Source organism: Adiantum capillus-veneris, chromosome 19, assembly GCF_014529385.1.
Source record: "Adiantum capillus-veneris isolate H3 chromosome 19, ASM1452938v2, whole genome shotgun sequence".
NCBI lineage: Eukaryota > Viridiplantae > Streptophyta > Polypodiopsida > Polypodiales > Pteridaceae > Adiantum > Adiantum capillus-veneris.
In genome coordinates, this window is record NC_140949.1 from 11731954 (window position 1) to 11752438 (window position 20485).

At 42.7% G+C, this 20485-nt stretch overlaps 1 protein-coding gene across 3 annotated transcripts in view; it reads left to right on the plus strand.

Annotated features, from left to right (window-relative positions):
* LOC147433567 (E3 ubiquitin-protein ligase RGLG3-like) overlaps positions 1-20485 on the plus strand; it is a 252302-nt gene that overhangs the window by 65318 nt on the left and 166499 nt on the right. For all 3 annotated transcript variants that reach the window (XM_086490240.1, XM_086490241.1, XM_086490239.1), the window contains 3 exons: positions 17805-17999; positions 19323-19407; positions 19498-19641. In XM_086490240.1, the coding sequence (XP_086346366.1) occupies positions 17805-17999; positions 19323-19407; positions 19498-19641 (424 nt within the window). The remainder of the gene's footprint in view (positions 1-17804; positions 18000-19322; positions 19408-19497; positions 19642-20485) is intronic.

A 20485-nucleotide genomic window follows, 5' to 3' on the forward strand; every position in this document is an offset into this window, starting at 1 on the left:
AGCAATCACTAGTGATCCACAATGCATCTAGAAAGAGTTCTCTCTAATCTATATCTAGCACCCACAATCTATAAATTGTCTCACTAAGATCAAGCTTTGTCTCAACTGAGGAACATAGTGCACATGTCGTAGCATGTAGGATGCACCATTGGGCAATGACAAGTAGATATCTTTTGCACCTGCAATGTCAAACATTGAACCATTGACAAAGTCTATTAAACCAAAGCTCCCACTGGAGAAGATGCTAAACCACTCAAAACTGCATCCTCATCTAGCAACCAACGGGGAGAAGTGTCACCTCTAGAAGACATGTAAGCAACAGGAATGCTAAAGGTAAATGTGACATCACCTTCACTGGCATATAAAATCATCACTCTAGCATGTGTCAAAAACTCATTTGCATCACGCATAGATCTCCAATATTGCCTCATACGTCTGAAACAGTGTTGCCTAATGTGCCCTGTGTGTGTGACCACAATTCCAACATTGCATGTATCTACAACTTTCAGATTGCCGTCTCTCATTAGTCATGACTGTCGACTCTAAACTATCATGCATGTTTGCTACCATAGGTGAATGTCAAAGAAACCAGACCATGGCAAAAAATCTTGGGAGAAATCTAGCAGAGTCTCCCTTATAAACTAGGCAAAATCTCAAGCAAAGTCTCAACCATAAACCATGCCAAATTAACAACAAAGTGGGAGATCACTTGACCACTACATAATCATGAAAACCATGATCAAATGCATCAAAATTGATGCTAGTATATGCATAAAACAGCTCCACACTCTGCTATCTATAGGCATAAAATTTGGGACAAACAACTCAACCAAGTGTAAAGTGGATAACCATATACACGAGTAGTGAGAAAACAAGCTAAAAACGCATCCCACAAGAAAATTTACAGCAAAAATATGTGAAACATGTGACTGCCTATAATATGTAGCTATACAAGCATATGCAATCCTCACTCCTATGACAGTGGGTACAAGAACACTAAACTGTGTCCAAGCATACAAAACCTATCAAACTGTGAGTCAAAACTCGACCAGTAAACCATTAGAGAGTAAGATTGTAAATACACATAAAAAATGGCGAGAATATGGGAAAAAATTGACAAAATTTACCTTAAAAAGTGAGTAAAAACTCAAAAAATCTCACCAAAAATACATAGAAAATATATCCACAAATGGTATACATGCACTACCAAAAGTTTGACAAATTGGTTCACTCTTGAACCAGTGGCTCTATGGACAACTGTACGTGTCCAAAACCTTGTAAACCTATGAATCTGCTATTTGCGAGTTGTACCTAGCTCAAGCTATATCCACAAATGCATACATAGCATGAAACTAAACAAAATTGTGCTAAAACCACTCTCTAGAACCCCCAACACAGTCATACATGAGCACTATCTATGCCGCATAATTTGGACTGGAAGAACGTGCAACCTGTGGGCAAACTCCTAGGAAACTCGTACACTACATAATTGTTCAGGGAACTCCTCAATCAGAAACTAGACACAAAGCACAACTTATAGTCATAAACGCCGTCCGAGAGCTGCGCACATAGGAAATTCACTCCGGGATGGTCCGTTGAAAGTGTGTGGCCAAACTGGAAACTGAAGAACTGTGAAAGCCAAAATGCCATTGAGGGGGGTCACCGAGGTGACACTGCAGAGCCGAGCTGTTCCATATGGGGGCTAGAGGAGAGTCGATGCCGCTCTCACTTGATCTATCTCGAGAAAAGTCGAAGCGGAAATCTAGGATGCCAAGGATGTTCGTTGGAGAAAAACCGCTCCGAAATGGAGCACAAGAAGAAAGCCGAGAAAAATGCTCGATGTCGCCTTCCGGCATCAGATGAAATCGATGTTGTGACCACCAATGATCAAACCCTAAGAGTCATTGTCGAGAAGAAAGCCGCTAAAAGCTAATATCGGGAATAAAAATCATCGTCGAAGGATGTCATGTTGATGCCGACGGAAACCCAAGCTTACTCACCTGCTTGCACATGCCTGTGTGTGTGTGTGTGTGTGTGTGTGTGTGTGTGCACGCGCGCACGTGTGCGCTCTTGATGCAAGCACCCTGTCCATTCTCTTTGCAACCAAGAAAATTTTGAATCTCACTCTCTTTCTCAAATGCCAACAAGAAGGGGGTACATCCATGGTAGGCACACTACCTCTTGCATTGTGGTGTGACATTTTTATGTCACGACATTTTTTTGTCGTGCAACAACACGAGAAGTGGGTATCTCCATCGTAGGCACACTGCCCCTCGCATTGTTGCGCGACATTTTTATGTCATGCCACAATGCGAGGGGGGGTACCTTTATCATGGGCACACTACCGTATTGCATTGTGGCATGATATTTTTTGTCGCATCACAGCACGAGAGGGGTACTTCTATCGTAGGCACACTACCTTATCGCATTGTGGCACGTTATTATTCTGTTGCACAACAACGCAAAATGGGGTACCTCCATTATAGGCACACTTCCACTCGCTTCATGAATTTTGTGCCACAACACAAGAGGGGGTACCTTTATCATTGGCACACTACCTTATTGTGTTGTGGCGTGACATACCTTTATCATTGGCACACTAGCTTATTGTGTTGTGGCGTGACATTTTTATGTCACACCACAACGTGAGAGGGGTGCATCTATCATAGACACACTACCTTATCGCATTGTGTTGTGCCACAATAGCTTTTGCATCATCACCAAGAACTAAAAAATGAACCACAGAGGCACATGTAAAGGAACACGATATTATGACTATTGCATAATTTCAAAGAAGAATCCACAAAGACTCCTCCATTTGACAAGTACAAAAGGTAACCCATGCACTATCTTGTTTATCCCTTCCTTCTACTCTTATTCTTTATTTGTCTTTGGTGGTTTCTTCAATGAATCTTGGGAATATACAAAAAAGAGCTTTTAGTTGTTCTCCTTGCCCTAGACACATGGAAGCACTATCTATTGGAACTCCATTTATTTTGCGAACCGACCACCAAAGTCTCAAGTACTTCATGATGCAAACCAAGCTTTCCGACAAAAAAATGAGGTGGGCAAATTTTCTTTCACAGTTTTATTTTCATATTGCTCACATTGATGGTAAGCACAATCAAGGGGCGATGCACTTTCGCGCGACGACCAGGAGTCAATGTGGTGTCTATAGCAACTCACAATGATCTATCTTCTATGATAGATGAGTATGCTACTAAACCTGACTTTAAAGACATAATGTCAGTCCTTGCATTGGAGAAGAAAGAAGAACCATTCACCTTGCAGGATGGTTATGTTCTCCATGGCAATAGGCTATGTGTTACCCACTCCCTTCGTGTGAGAAAGTCATGTATGAATGATCCTTCCTATGCGGGGCATAGAAGCATTCAACCTACTCTTTGAGGAGTAGAGAAGTACTTCTATTGGCCTACCATGACAATAGATGTACATACAAGAGCATGTTTCAAAATGTGTGGTATGCCAAAAGATTAAGTATGATAGAGGGAAGAAACATGGATTACTAAGGTGCTTAATGACTAAGGTGCTAGATCCTTAGTGTTCAAAAGTCAACCTAGATCCCTACTCACGGGGGGAGCAAGCCCTAATTGTAGGGGCATGAGAGAGAACACACACACCCTCACACAAGGCAAGCCTAGTCTAAAGAAGCAACAAGGACACATGTCAAGTTCCTCTCCATGTTGCCCTCATAAGGTGCCTAAAGCCTATTGGTTGACCTGTAAAGGGGTCCAATAATTTTTTTAGCTAATTTAATTAACTATTTATGCATTTATCAAGTCCACTCTTCAAAGGGTAAAGGAGGACACTTGTCCTAATGCTAGCATGGTTGCTTGATATGCACTATGCATGTGATTGGCTAGGCTTATAGGGGTCCAATCAAATGCAAGCATGAGCTAGAAGGGGGGGGGGGAGGGTCGATCAAAGCAATATGGGGGTGTGCTTGGGGGGTATACTCTCTCTCTCTCTCTCTCTCTCTCTCTCTCACACACACACACACACACACACACACACACACACACACACATGCTCATTCTCACTTGGCCAAGTGCAAGAACTCCATCTCCTTCTCCAAGCTTGTTGAGAAGTTGAGAGCCCACACCGAAACTCTTGGCTATGGAATGAAAATCCAACCAAGAGCCATGCTTCAATGCTTAAGCTTTTCATCTTCTTCATCTTTGTTACTATGCTATTATGCTATGCTAAGCAAGAAGAGTGATGATAAGTGACGAAATATTTCTTTCTCATATGAATGTTTCTTCTTCCTCTTCCCTACCCTCATTCTCTGCTAGCTCTCTCCACCTTTGAAGGTGGCCTTGGGGCTGAGGCCGGGGATGGTTAATGCTTTTACAAAGGTTATGTTATGCTTGTGATGCATGAAGGTTTCCATATTCATTGCATCACCTAGGTCTCAAGGAAAACAAAAATTGTATTGTATCAAGTCTCTCTTTATGGGGGAATCTATAATAAAAAAGCCTATTAAAGGGGGACCGGCTCCACACAAATTTGGTCCTCAAACTGTTGTCATGTTCTCTATTTCTCTCTCTTGCAAAAGTATATTTCATGCCAAGTTAATTAAGTATAATGGTTATGTTGTTACTACTAATAAAGTTCACCCTCTATGTTCTCAAACTAGTCTCATAAAAATGCTCACTCTAATTCTCTTAATTCTACTATTCTCAAAGTTCATAGGCCATTTCCATTACAGACAGTATTGGAGAATTTAAGCCGTCCAAATTTCCTTTGCTTCCATTCCAACTTCTTCGAGGACAAGGCTGAATTTCCTCTTTTTGCATTGAAGACACTTTCAAGATATCTAGGAGGTGCACCTATCAGATGGAATGGAGATAAGGTCATGCTGCTAGAGAAGCAAGCAGCGGTTACAAACATTTGGTGTTGGGGGCTGACATCTATGGCCTATGCAGTCGCTACTTTTTGACACATGTTGCACATTCTGTTAGGTCATTTGCAATGTAGGCAGGCCTAGGATCTTCTCCTGGTTCAACCAAATCTATCCTTTTCGCGTTTTCACGCCCTTCGTAAGACTCGCCCTGTTTTTGTAGTTCTCTAACAGGTTGTTTGACTCTGATTTTTCGATCTTGGAGAGTGTATTTCTTGTATTGGGATAGAACACTCATTACATCTTTACCATCTTCTTTTGTGGTTTCCATTTCAATCGTATATATCTCCTTTAGAGCTTTTTTCAACTTTTGATACTTCTTTTTCTGCTCAACTCGTGTCATGGTTGACTCCTTTTCTTGTTTCTTTGGCTTTGCTTGAGTATCCTTTTTCATTTTTCGCTATGTTTTTGACATTTCTGGATTTTCATTTGAAGGATATCTGCCAGTGATTTTATCCTTGACACAATTATGTGCATCTATCTGCATCAGGAACTGTGTTCTACTGGAGATTGATGGCATAGGTCTAGCATTCACGTTTCTGGTGTCTCTTTTTTGTCTATACCATTTCTGTCTTCTCGATTTCTGGTTGGGAAAGTAAAAAAACTCTTCCTCGCTTTCTTTCATGAGTAGCTTAGCTCTCACATGTTTTTTTTCCGACGTCGAATCTTCTGAGGTAGCTGATTGTTCTTCCAACTTATCTGTTGCATCGTAGTGGAGGTCTGAAAAGACTTATTGAGCTTTCATCAAGACCTTGGGTTCCTCAATTTCATCTTCAATATAGAGGGTTGAAATCATTTGGATGGGAATTATATCATAGCCGTCCTCATTGCAAAATTGAGTAGGCATAAACGTATTCATACATACAACCATTGGCGCTAAAATTTGAGTCCACTCAAATGGCTCAAACAAATGCTCTGAAAGGGGTTCAGGTACATATGTTTCATCTGTGCAATCCCTTTCTAAGATACATTCTTCTCATTTTAAACTCCCATTTTTTAAAGCTCCGTACATCCAAATAGGAGTGTCTTTTGTTCAACCACGATGGAAGCTTAGTTTCAGCCAAAGAGACTGAATCAAACTCTTGTATGGGCGTTTTCATGACATCTCTATAAGTGTGATCTTTTAAATTAATCCTTGTTATTGATCCCACTTGCTTCAAGTACAGATAATTGTTTTCCTAATCTTGGATGAGCTGTACCTGCGCATGAAAGGTCTTCCCAATATGATTTCGTAATTGAGTTTTTTCCCAAAGTCCACTATGGCAAAAGTGTGTTGATATTCAATCCGACAGGAATTAATATCACCTTTTCAAGCAGTCATAAGGGTCTTTCAATGTGCCCATCGATCAATTGCAATTTCATTCGAGTTTGTTTAATGGCTGGTTGTTCCCAGGATTCCGATATTGCTTTCGTGGCTATGGCTATGCAGGCCCCACTATCCAGTATTGCCATGGTTTTTATGTCTTTATATTTCATTAGAAGGGTGGTGTTTCCTTCTTCCCCTTCATAGTATTCTCCAACTTTGTTCATTCGAACGGATCGAATCTTTTTGTTATCCATTTCGTTTTTCAATTTTCTCAAATTTTTTGCGATTAGCCCCATTATCCCCACCTTCTCTAGAGTTTTCTGTAGATCATTCCATAAATATGGTCCGATTTTTAATAGTTCTCCCAAAGTAAGAGTGCATTTATGGGTGTAGACATGATTGAATGAATGTTGTCTACTTTTAGGGTCTGTTCTGCTCTTTTTACTTGAGTGGTTTTACACACTATGGATTCATCTTCGTTATCTCCCAAGTAAGAGGGTAATGTTTTCAAGGTCAATGGTCTAGACATTTCTGAAGCTTCAGATCCGCAATCCCCATACAAGGATTGTACATCCATGTTTATTTCAGGAGATAGATTGTCTAACCAAACTTTCTCTATAGGAGCTGACTCTAGAGTTAGGCTCCCATCATTGATCTCTCTAACTTTTTCTCATAAGTGTCCTGGCCAGTCTTCTTCTACGAATGAAATTCCGTCTAAGATATCTTCATTGTCGAGCACTATAAGTTTTGGCTCTTTTGTTTCAAGGTGGGGTTCTACCACCACTTTGGATTTTTCTTTATTGGCTCTTACCACAAGCTCCTCAAGTTTTGTCATACTTTCAAGCTTGGGTTTTTGGTTTTCTAGCATTTCTTGCATGATTCTTATCAAAATTTTGATAAGCTTCTAGCTTAGCTGCTTCCATGTCTGGAGAAGGACAGTTTTTTCATTTGTTTTCCATGTTTTGGCTTGCTTTAAGTTCTGCTTGGTAGGCTTCCAAGGCTACATTAATAGGCTCAAAATTTTATCAACCAAAATTGATCCTCCAAATTTCACTGTTGTTTTTTTGACTTCGCTTCCAGTTTCTTTCACTTTTTTCTGGAATAGTTGTTTTGCTTTTTCCTCGATTTCAGCTCATTGTTTGTGTTTTCTCATCTCATACCTCTTGCTTCTGCTTCTTTTGATCTTTTGAGAGGCAATTTTTGTATTCTTCGAATCATTTGAAGGGTTATGTTTCTTTTTCTTAGCTTGGGCTCTAATGATTACTTTGATTGGAACAATCGGTTCACTCTCAGAGAAGCTATTAGGTATTACTTGGATTACGTTTACTACTGTTTTACCCTTGTTTAAAGGATTTCTAAGACAATCTTCCGAAAAGTGTCCTCCTACATTTGGGCTTCAATGTTGGAAACGAGTAAATTTTAATCAAATATAAGAGAAAGCTTTTGCAATAGTACTTACGTTGGTTTACGAAACTAAGGATCTAGTATTCTCTTTGTGTCACGAAGAGCATGCGCTATATTTGAAAAGTAACTGAAAGGTTAGATTTAAATAATAGTTTGTAGTAGTAGGTGTGCCAAATGTTTTTGTTAACTCGTATCTCACAAGATATCTCACTTTGGAAAAGGAAAAGGAAACAGTTTCGATCATAACTTTCTTAGAGATTAATACTTTCCTAAGTTGTTAAAACGCAACTAGCTTGTAGGTCAGCGAATTTGAACCAATTTCTCTTATATTGTGGTCTTTGGCAGGCAGCTCTCTCTCTCTCTCGTGCTATGGGAAAAAAGAGCAGTCTTTTCCTCTCTGTATGCCTGGCAAGGCATCGCGATGCAAGGCACGCTCTCTTCACCTTCCAACGTCTCTATCTGAGCATGGCGAGGTCCTCCATAGCGCTCTCTCTCTCTCTCTCTCTCTCTCTCTCAGCTCAGCTGCGTGAGGCGGTCTGTCCTGTGTATCCACCAGTAGCGCTCTCTCTCTCTCTCTCTCTCTCTCTCTCTCTCTCATGATTATGAGGCACTGATGTTCAAAAGGGAATGAGCGAGGATGGTTAGTAAATTTTTTAAAATTTTTCTATGAGTGTCTGTGGTACATTGCAGTCTGAGGTTGAGAAAGGCGATGAGTTCCATGAGCTGAGAAGGACAGTGATTTGAGGTTGCGAGGGTGTGGGACGCACGTCAGGTTGTGAAGGACCTCTCTCTCTCTCTCTCTCTCTCGCTTTGTATGTAGGTGCAGGCTTGCAGAGCGAGCTTTGTGAAAGAGTTAGTCTCTTTGTGTCTATCTGCAATTTTTGTGTAGGCGCAGAGTGGGTCTTCGAGAGCATTTGTGAAGCATTCCACTGTGAAGGGACAGGAGGCCAATGGTGGATGCGTGGGAGTGTTGTGTGCCGTCTCAACTGGCTTGCAAGAGAGAGACTCAAATAGGGATAGAGGTGCGATGGCATGGTGTGAGCAACACTGCACATGTACGGGCTAAGGGCCAGGGGTAGGTGCAGGAGACGGAGGCTAGGGCGAGGACTTGGCTAGCACAACAGATCGAGCGGTCACATGTTGCAATTTCCCTCTTCGTCCTATGTTTAGTAGGAAACGAATATGTGAAGATTCACCCTAAATAAAAGTGGAGTATTAGGATGAACAAACATTTCATCAAAATTTGCCTCAACTCCCTTTTCTAGCAACACAAAAAAAGATATAAAATCTGACCTTAGAAAACACAAGGCAAAGAATTACATCCTGCATGACAACCAACTTGTGCGAGCTTGGTGATGGCTAGGATATAATCAAGCTCTATAGTAGAAAGCATAAAGAGAGAGAGAGAGAGAGAGAGAGAGAGAGAGAGAGAGATGTTATATTAACGTCTTCAAAAGGCCACAGTGACCTATGAGACCAGAAAGTTACAATGTGGTGGATCTGATACAAAGTCCGAGTAACAAGATGACAAAAATGAAATGACAGAATGACAAAATAAAATACTATGAAATCCTAAACTGCTAGGTGTGAACTAAGCAGCTAGCTGGGATAGCTAGATCACAAGAGATCCACCATTGATCGTTGGAGATCTCATCAATCTCCTCCATGGTTAATAATCTGACCAAGCGTCGTGCATGTCGGGCCAAAGTGATCCGAATCCTCTGATGCAGCCTCAGTCGATGTTGTGTAGTCCTCCGCAGTAGTGGGCGTCTGGATCTCCCTAGCTCAATCGCTCGGTCGATCAGTGTGTCTCTGGTGTGAGGCGACGAGCTCTGCTATGGTAGTAACTCCTTCGGGTGTCCAGTGGGGCATAAAGAAGTCCGTGATTTGTCTCTGAGACTGGCTAGCCTCTCCTCTCATCAGGCTCTCTTTGTGTCTGTGCAGATCGAGCAAAAACAAACCCAAGCATCTCTGATCTTCGTACCGCATGACTTTGGAGAATGGTCCAAAGCCCTCTCTGAACAAGCAATGAAAGCCGCCTCGTATCTCGTAGTAGACGGGGCAGTGAATGACAGGTGTAGTGCAACTCTGTCTCAGGCTCGATGTCACACAGGGGGCAAGTCTTGGCCTCTACTGGTACTCCGCTGTATCTCCCAGTCTCGATCCGCAGCTGGTGTGAAGATGTGCGTATCTAGCCAATAGCACATCGTATCCCATGAGACAAGTGGGTGTCCATGTATCTGGGCCTCGTCACAAAACCATCCACCGTAAACTGGAGGAGATGCTCTCTGTAGAAAGCCATCTTCGTGCCTAGCTCTTGTGCTGGCTGTATCCATGTCCTCCTGGTGTCTAGCTGAGTCAAGTCCTGGCGGATGAGCCTCGTGATCTCGGATTGTGTAAGAGTCAGAGAGGGTGCATCCAGTGAGTACTGGAAGGGAGGAAATCTTTCTATGCTGAACCCATGCGCCTCAAAACAATGATGTCATCTCCCCATACCAGCATGCTGTATCTTCCTGCATGGCTAACTGTCGAGAGGACTGAAGTGCAAGGCGGACATATTTGTCTTTGGGAAGTTCCCACATGCGGTGCATGAAGGAGACAGATCTGGTGAGCTTCTCAACCACTAGTGGGGGGCAGCTAGCTCTGCTCGGACAATAGCACGTGGTACTGAAGCCTTGGCTATAATGAGCCGCGAGATCATAGAGACCAGAGGCTTCTCCATGTCCCCCCATCCATCACTGCGGCCTGTCGTCCCGTGATGATCCAATGAAGGTCCCCAAATCTCAGCTCCATAAAGCAATGGAGAAGCCACCAGAGTGTCAAAGAGCCAGAGCTTCGTCCGAGGCTCCTGAAACTAAACCTATGAACACATCCTTTCCAATCTACCCAATGTTGCATGGGCTCTGGTCAATCTAGTCTCTGCTGCCCTCCTCTATGAAAATGCTGGCCACTAAAAACCACTCCGAGGTAAGTATAAACATCTGTATACTCCACTGTCTCCTGGCCATATGTGAATGCTGGCGCTGACCTCCTGATCCACTATGGGGTGGTATTAAATACCATGACCTTCGTTTTACCAAGGTTGACGGACAAACCACTTTCCTCAGCAAACCTATGCAAAGCATCCAAGTGACGTTGCATCCCCTCCGGAGAGTCGGAGATCAACACAATATCATCAGCATATAACAATAGTGGAATCCATGTCCCTTCCAGCTATGCACCTCTATCACCATCTCTGTCAATGTAGTCAGAAACCTCATCCACATACATATCAAATAGAGTAGGAGAGAGTGGACAGCCCTGCTTCATCCCAATAGTGGCGTGAATCGGTGTGGATAGACCCTCTGAGGTGCGTACATGCCCCACTACTGACCTGTATAATGCCATGACCCCCCAAATGAGCTCTGTAGGTACTCCCATTTGCTGTAATCTGCGCATTAATCTAGCTCCGGCACTGTGTCAAATGCTTTGCAAAAATCCACAAAGCTACAATAGATCCGTCTTCCACGCGATCTGCCCTCCTCAATGATGGCTCTGAGTGTCAAGATATGGTTAAGAGTAGAAAAACCCCTCCTGAACCGTGCCTGCCCGACTGTGCGTATCCCCTCCCTCTCTGCCCATCTACTCAGCTGCTGATCAAGAATAGATGCGTACAACCGTGCCAATGTGTGTCCAATCATGATAGTGCGATAATTCCCAGGCTCCATAGGGTCTCTTGACTTGAAATTAGATACAATAGTAGATAGGCTCCAAGTATTAGGCAAGCCCTCACACATGGCACGATTAAACATAACTGCTAGAAGCTCTGCTAGTAGATCTCTGGCATGCATGAAATGCTCAGCCATTAAGCCATCATGATCGTACGATCTCCCAGTCCTCATCCTGTCAATGGCCTTCCTCACCATCTTCGCGGTGAAAAAAGCACATATGTGGGCATGGATTGGGGGCGGGGGGTCGGGAAGGGGGGGCTGCTCAGGAACTGTGTACAAAGATGATGCGTACTGGCCTCAGTCCTCTGTAGAAGTGATGGCGGGGGGGGGGGGGAGTGCTCCTGAAAGAGCCGCCATGCCTCACGTGAGTCCTGACTCAAGAATAACTGGTATAGATCCTGCTCTAGACGAGCCAAAAATGCCCTCTTCTTCCACCGCACTAGGCGTCGGAAGTCAATCTGTGACTATCTGTGAGTGATGTCCCCCAAAAGCACCTTCCTCTGAAGTCTAGCTCTAGTGTCCCGGCATTCCTCATCATACCAACTGTTCTGGGGCATGCTCTCCGAGCGGCGTCTCTGCTCAGGCTGGGTATGTGGGTATGCCTCTGCTGTTGCATCATGTAGTGTCTGTATCAATATAGTAGTAAGCTCCTCCAGAGGTCGCCCTGGCTCCTCTGTGCACAAGCGTCTGTAGATCCCATCTATGTATACAGAGTCAGTCTCCCATGTGAAGGTGTAGCGAGTAGGGGCTGCTGTCTGTAGCCTGTGTGCTACACTAAACTGAAAAGAGATGGTCAGTGACACAAGAGCATGATCCACTGCCACACCAACATGTTTGGGTCTAACCATGAGATCTTGGATACTAGAGATGAGGCTCGGCTGTGCCATGACATAATCCACTACACTCGCTCCATGTCTATGTGGAAAGCATGTAAAACCCTCCAAAGCGGGAAATCTCTGTAGGCTATTCAAGATGGCCAATCCATGTATAGTCCCCATGTCTATCAAATGTCGTCCATACTCAGTGTGTTCTCCATCTTGTGATAGTCTGGATAGGCCTGTCTCTGCAACATCCAACTCTCTTAGCATCTCCTCTGAAGTATCATAAAATACTGTCTGATGATGGGCAGTCCTAGCATTGAAATCCCCTAGAATGATGATGTCACCATCTCTAGAGAACTCCCATATGTCATCATCCAAAATAGAAAAGGGGGACTGTCCTCTGGGTGGTGCGTACACTGACGTGCTCGGGGGAAAGTAGCAAATAGCAATGTAAAGATATAGGTCTGTCTATGCTCTCAATCTCACTCAAATGTACCTAGCTTGCTCATCCCTGCGGGCTATATGTATCAATGGCTGCAACTCCTCCCTGAATAACACTGCCACTCCTCCTGATCCCTGCCCTCTATGCTCTGATCATGTCTCTTGTCTACAGGCTGTCTCCCATCTATATCCACTAATGTGAGGCATAGACTGCCCAGGGGCCTGATGTGTCTCAGAGTAGAAGACGATGTCTCTTCCCGTGAAACTATCCTCAAAAGTGCCCACTTCAAGTCGCATAGATCCATTACAATTCGAAGTGGCAACTTTGAGTGTGGTCCCATGGGTCTCGCACCGTCATGTGGAGCGCTGCTCTACAATCACCACCCGGCCATCTCTGTAGAAGGCAAAATTATCTCGGAGCCTTCTTGCCACTACCATGTTTGGCATATCCTACAATGAATGTGCTCCAACAGAAAACATCTTCGAGAGGATGTCCATCATAAGCTCTTTATGCTTTTGTGAGGGCACCATATTTGGCATAGATATCGACCAAGGAGCCACCGACAACAACATATTTGACCAACACTCCCTGACTAGCAATCATAGAGGCATTCAAGAAGTGAGCATAAGTGATTGCATATGGAGAAAGGCCTTCCCTTGCATCCGGTGAAAACAACTCGAAGCCTCATTGTTACAACCCTGCTAAGCATAACCTACAAACTATGCATTCCAAGTGAAGTCATCTTAGATAAAAAGCTCATCGATCAACTTTGCTTTTGAAAGAGCACCACATTTGGCATATGTATTGACAAATGCACCGTTAAGCATAAAATGTTTCTCCAACAGCACCTTAGTAGCAAAGCATCTAACTTACAAACTCATCATGAATTCTCTCACATACGAGTCTTGCATAAGGCTACGTGACCGTGCAAGCATAGGTGATTGCATATGGAAGAAAGGGCTTCCATCAGAATAACTTTGTGCTTTCGTGAGGGCATCACATTTGGTATACATATCAACCAAAGCACCACCAGGAACGACATCTTTCACCAATAGCCCTTCACTCGCAGTCACAAAGGCATTCAAAGTGCGAGCATACACAATCACATCTTGAGAAAGGCCTTCCCTTTGTATTTGGAAAAAATAGCCCGGATTCTCCTTGTCACATCCATGCTGGGCACATCCTGCAATGAGTGTGCTCCAAGAGACTACTTCTTGAAGAGGATGGCCATTATACATTTAAATGGCGAGCATAAGTGATTGCATTCAAAGAAAGGCCTTCCCTTTGCATTCGATGAAAACAGCCTAGAGAAACGAAGAAACTCTTCATACTTTTGTGAGGGCACCACATTTTCCATACACATTGACCAAAGAACCATCAAGAATGACATCTTTCACCAACAGCCCCTGAATGGCAATCACACAAGCATTCAAAGTGCAAGCATAAGCGATTGCATCTAGAGAAAAGCCTTCTGTTTGCAAAACTGGCAAAAACAGCACATAGCCTCCTTGCCACATCCATGCTGGGCATATCCTGCAATAAGCATGCTCCAAGAGACGGCATCATTGATAGATGATGGCTATCATACATTCAAACTACATGCATAAGCGTTTGCATCTAGAGAAAGGCTTTCCCTTTGCATTCAGTGAAAATGGTTTGGATTCTCCTTGCCACAACCATGTTGGGAATATCCTATAGACGCATATCCTATAGACAATGCATTCTAGTTGAAGACATCCCTTTTAGAAGCTTATCAATCAATTTTTGTGCTTTCGAAGGGCACCACGTTTGGTAGACACATCAACCAAAGCACTGCCAAGCATGACATCTTTCTCCAACAACCACTGCCTAGTGATCTCATTGTGAATTCTCTCACCCATGTAAATGATTTGCATAGGGCCAAAGGCCTTGAAGGTCTGAGCATAGGTGATTGCATCTAGAGAAAGGCCTTCGCTTCACATTTGATTAGAACAGCCAACAGCTTCCTTTGCTGCATCCATGTTGATAAGCATAATTGCAATGCACTCCAAGAGACGACATCATGGAGCTTGTGTGATTGCTATTTATGGGTTGTCCTGCATAAGTGCCCATCAATATTTTTATGAGCTTTCATGATGGCACCACATTTTGCATGCTTATCGACAAAAGCATTGCCAAGCATGACATCTTCCTCCAATACCCATTGCCTAGCATCATTGTGAATTCTCTCATCCATGTCAATGGCTTGCATAAGACCACAGGCTTTGAACGTGAGAGTTACATTTGGAGAAGTGGAGACGGGCTATTTTGTTGCCCTGCCCTTGATAGGTTGATTTGTTTGCGTCATATACTTTTGACGGGTTGATTTGGTCGGTTGCATAATATGCATCCCACAATCGACAAAAGGTCAATAAAAACTAGTGCACTGATCAAGACAACCCAAAAGAGGAGGCTAGGTTGCAGCTGTGCAGTTTGCAAGAGGAGCTGCACCCTTGGGTAATTAGAGCGATCTGCACACTTTTCTCTGAAACTGCATGGTTGATGCCCTCGATGCCATTATTTTCCTGCATCATCTATATATATGGCAAAGGTAGACGAGGGCACCACAGCTTAAAGAAGAGCTACAACTCAAAACAAGAACTGCACCCTTGATAATATATTTAGAGCAAGCTGGGCTGCGATAGCACTTGTGCGAGACTGCTATCTTAGGCTCTAATTAGTGTTGCTTTTTTGGAGTGGATATATCCTACAATCAACGTGATGACAGGATGCCCATCAACAACTTTTCATGAGGGCACCACATTTGGATCAAAGCACCACCAATCACGAAATCTTTCTTCAAGATCTCTTGAGTGAATCTCATCGTAAAATCTCTCACCCATATCAAGGTCTTGCGCAAGGCCACAAGTCTTCAAGGTGCAATCATAGGTGAATGCATTTTGGAAAAAGGCATTCCCTTTGCATCTACTTAAGGCTATGGTCACACAAAGCTTAGTTATCATTTATTTGATCAAATAACTAAGCCTCATTCTTGGTAACACGCAAAAAGGAGCATTAATTGAATAACTATGCCCACCCTTTTGATTTTGGCATAGTTATGAAGTTCAAGACTTAGTTGGGAGGATGAATGAATAACTAAGCCTCACATGACCATGCAAGAGGCTTAGTGAGTCTTCAGTTAATGCTCTGTCTAGGCATAGTTGGCTTAGTTATCTATAACTGATAACTAAACCTCACTGACCATAACCTTAAACAACTAGCAATCTCATCATGAATTCTCTTGCCAGTGCATAGGTGATTGCATTTGGAGAAAGGACTTCTCTTAGCATCATGTTAAAGCGACCCAGATTATTTTTGCCACAACCTACAGGCATGTTGGACATATCCTGCAATCAATGCATTCCAAGTTAAGACATCCTTTAGAAGATGCCCATCAAGACCTTCTTGAGGGCACACCATTTGGCATACAAATTAGCAAAGCACAAGTTTCTTGAATAGCCCCTGAGTAGCAATCTCATTGTGAATTCTCTCACTTGTGTGAATATCTTGTGTAAGGCCACATGCCTTAAAGGTGCAAGCATAAGTGATTGCATGTGGAGAGAGGACTTCCATTTGCACTTGGTTAAAACATTCCAAAGCTTCCTCCCCATGGCCATGTTGGCATATCTTAGAGACATCTCATAGAGAATGCCCATCAAAAAATCTTTGTGGTTTTGTGAGGGCACCACATTCGGCATACGTACCAACTAAAGCACGCCAAGAATGACATCTTTCTCCCAACAGCCCCTGACTTGAAATCATCGTAAATTATGTCACCCGTGTCAACATCTTGTGTAAGGCCACAAGGTGCAAGCATAGGTGATTGCATTTGGAGAGAGCATCCTTGCCACATCCCTGTTGGGCGTATCTTGCAATCAACACCTTCCAAGTGAAGACATCCCACACCGATAGTTTTCTAGAACATTTGGTATACATATTGAATTTTGAACATTGTGTGTGTGTGTGTGTGTGTGTGTGTGAGAGAGAGAGAGAGAGAGAGAGAGAGAGAGAGAGAGAGAGCTACGTTGTGGAAAGGTTGACAACTAGGAAGCAACCTGCAATTCAATAACTCTGTACACTCGGGAGGAACTTGTATGCTGCAATAATCTTTGGGTTTTATGCATGAAGAAACACTAATCTTTTCCATGGTGTGTATTTTGAGTTTCTACCTACCACGTGGATGCATTGAGCAATCAAATTTTTGAAAGTAGTTCTAGTGCTTCCCGTGTAATCATAGGGGGACTCTGATCTTATAAATCAAGGTTAATACCTTGAGATTTAAAAGTCAAGGCCAAGAAAATGTATTTATCGCTTTTGGTCGTGACAAAACCTTAAGGGCACGTAAACTTATATATACCGGACCCCGGATATTTATCTATATAAATAAGGAAAATGTATTTATCACTTTTGGTCGTGACAAAACCTGAAGAGCATGTATATATACGGGTCTCTATATATATCTATATAAATAAATAATACATAAATGTATCTTGGAGTCTTTTGCATGGCAACTAGGAAGCATAGAGGAAGCTGCTGGACGACTCTCTCTCGCCTTCGTCATTTGGGCGACTGCCTGTCATACTCTGTACATTGCTCGCGTCTGCTTCTTTGCGGGAAGAAGAGTGTCTGTAGCTACAAGTACGGATGAGAGAGAGAGAGAGAGAGAGAGAGAGGTGCGATGTGTCCCTCTCTTTCTTTCCTTTTGCTTTTCCAGCGATGTGTCATGATTCATAATCCAAGCTCCATGTGCGTGTAGTCAACATCTTAACCCAAGCTTCCCAGACTTAATCCCTTGTGTTTGTTGCTGATTGGACGTTGAACAGATCTTGACCCGACTAATCGAAAATTTCCTGGTTTTTCCATCTTCTTGCTTTTCATCCTCTCAGGGTCTGCCTTCTTGTTAAGCTCGACCCTTAACCGAAATGTACATAGTCATTGAATGTGTTAGAGCGCCTTGCAACCACCCAGAAGAAGCTGTGCTCTTTCAACCCCTTTCTGGCTTTCTTCATTCTGGGTCCAATTCTCATCAGATTTTGCTGTTTTGTCAATTTTTCTCGTCATCACATCAGCGGAAATTTCGATGCCCATTATGTACTCGTGCTTCTGTCTTTACATTTGAATTTGTTATATCTTCAGGCAGATCAAGAGAGGCTCTTACAAGCATTGTTTCCATGCAAAACAGGAATACTTTAATGCTTTAAGAAGTTTGGGAGTAAAGATGGGTGGAAAGCTGTCAAGAGCATCTTCATTCTCGTCACGAGAGTCATCTTTCAGTAGGGACTCAAGGCGTCTTGATAGTGGGAGGCGCCTTGATAATGCCAAAAAGCTGTCCAGGCAGTATTCACATATTGGCGATGACTATGGAAGCATTGAACAGGTAAACGGTGCATATATCTTCCAGTTAACCTAATATGCGAACAATGCAAGCTTAGTCTCTGACGATTTTAGAAACTTCCAGCAAATTTGTGTGGCTAGGTACTGTTATATGTTTTTGTTTCATTGAACATCTTGCTAGTGTTATGTTTCTCTTGGAATCTTTTAAAGCATAATTTTAGGTGATGTTGGCAGTTGTTTACACTTTTCCCAATGTTTCTCGAGTAAAGGTGTGTCTAGACTGCTTTCCATCATGATTTGTATTGAGGCCTTGTCATTGAGAAATGAAATAAGTGCTGGAAGTGGCAAATTGATCTGTAGCCTTTTTCTGTTTACATGACTTTACCAAAATAGAACACAGAGATTGTAGAATGGATTATTGAAAGAAATATTTTTAGAGGTCTCAACTAGTTAGGACCCTCTTGGCTTTGTTTGTCTGGCTGTATCTAGTACTGGTTATTATCCTGGAATTCGTATGAGCAGAAAGGCATAAATGATTTGAAGTCAAATGGATTTGACTTGAGTACAATCTACATGGAGCTCTGTAATTCCATACAATAGGGTGTAACCTCCACAATTTTGAGGTTGAAAATTGAATCTACGATTATCAGTCACTAAAATAACAACATGGAGAGCTCTGCTCAAGTATTCTTCTGATTAGAAATGTAGAAGTCATGACCGGTTTATTTGATGACAGCTCAAGGACAATGAAGTGAGTGGTAAGAAGAGCTTGATAGAAACAAAGCATGTGCATGTGATAGCTTTGAAAAACTTATTCTTAATCCACTGAAAGAAGTTGACGAGCTTGTAAGCTTGAAATTAATTGTTTGAGACCTGTAATGCATTCTGAATTTACATGTGAGAATACGTATATTTACCACAAAATCTATCTACAGATTTCATCAATCACATAAAAGTTTAGTGTGCAGGCATTAGAACACAGTTCTCTTGCATGCTGTGGAGTCACAAAATTCTGTAGTCATAGAATGTCTACCCAACTGCATGGTGGAAAGTGGTAGGCGAGGAAGCTTTGATTAATAGGTACACCCATTCGAGTATATGCACATTCAAGACTGCATGTATCTTAAAAAAGTAGAACATTTTCTCCTACTGGCAAGGTGCAACATTATTAAGCAATAAAATGCTGAATTGGCCTAAGTTGTCGAAGAAGATTCCAACTGGTTTCATGTCAAAATAGAGATGTATGGAGCTTTTTCTTCCAGAATTTTGGCTTGTTCCCATCATCAAGCGACAAGCTTTGTATCTGCCTATATTGCTTGCTTAGAAATTAAATAAGAACATCTCTGAAAGGTCCATGTATGAATAGGTAACGGAGGCTTTACGAAAGGCAGGGCTTGAATCTTCGAATTTGATTGTAGGAGTTGATTTCACCAAAAGCAATGAATGGACAGGTTTTTTAAGCTTTTGAAGAGCATATTCAATAGAGGTGCTTTTGACTAAAAAGCAATGCTCATTGTTCAAGAATTTTGTTGATTTGGCAGGAAAAAAATCCTTCAATGGGAGAAGCCTACATGCATTGAGTGGAAATGTGGGAAATCCTTATGAGCAGGCCATCTCAATCATTGGCCAAACCCTTTCTCCTTTCGACGATGACAATCTTATACCTTGCTTTGGTTTTGGAGACGGTCTCTCTCTCTCTCTCTCTCTCTCTCTCTCTCTCTCTCTCTCTCTCTCTCTCTGCGTGGTCTCGTGTGCACGCAAGGAAAAGAGGCTGATTCTATTACTTGAAAAATCCCTCGGTACGCCCAAATGGTGCCGATTCTGTGGGCAAGTACATAACTGTTTACAAAGCTGGCCCAAAGTGACTGTGAGAACTGTGTACATCTAGCCACATGAGCAAACTATAGAAACTGAAAACTAGGGGAAAAACCTGTCCTAGAGAGTAAAAAGTGCCCTCGTAAGCTACATAGGGAGAGAACGACAACAGCCTCTGAAAGATAGGCACTTCCACCAAAAGCACACTTTGCAAATGTAGACCAAAAGCTTGAACCACCAAGTAACCACCAGTGGTGATAGAAAACGGAGCAACAGCAAGAGCTCGATATCGGGCACATGCCCGCCAACTGATAAATCTGATAGGAAGTCGATGGCAAAGATGATGGAGAAGAAGTAGCTGACATCACCAGGAAAGCGCAGGAGGAAGCGACACGATGTGTAACAAAGCGCTACATTGGAACCGACAAAGAGCTGTCAGCCAATATAAAGACCACACCACTTGCTGAAGGTGGCTCCTGAAAACGAGAGCTGGGAAAGTTTTCTTTCGTCCTGTTTTCTTTTGTTTAGGTCTTATGTTTGCCTTGCTTTGTTGGGTCGCTGGCTCCTTGCTCTTCTCTCTGCTCTCTCTACCCGGTTCTATAGCTCGTTTTCACATGGTCACTGTCCGCAGAGCCTCCTCCTTTGTCTTCATGGAGTTCCCTCCCCACTTTTATTGTCTTCAGGGAGTTCCCAGAAAAAAACAAAGGAAGCCGA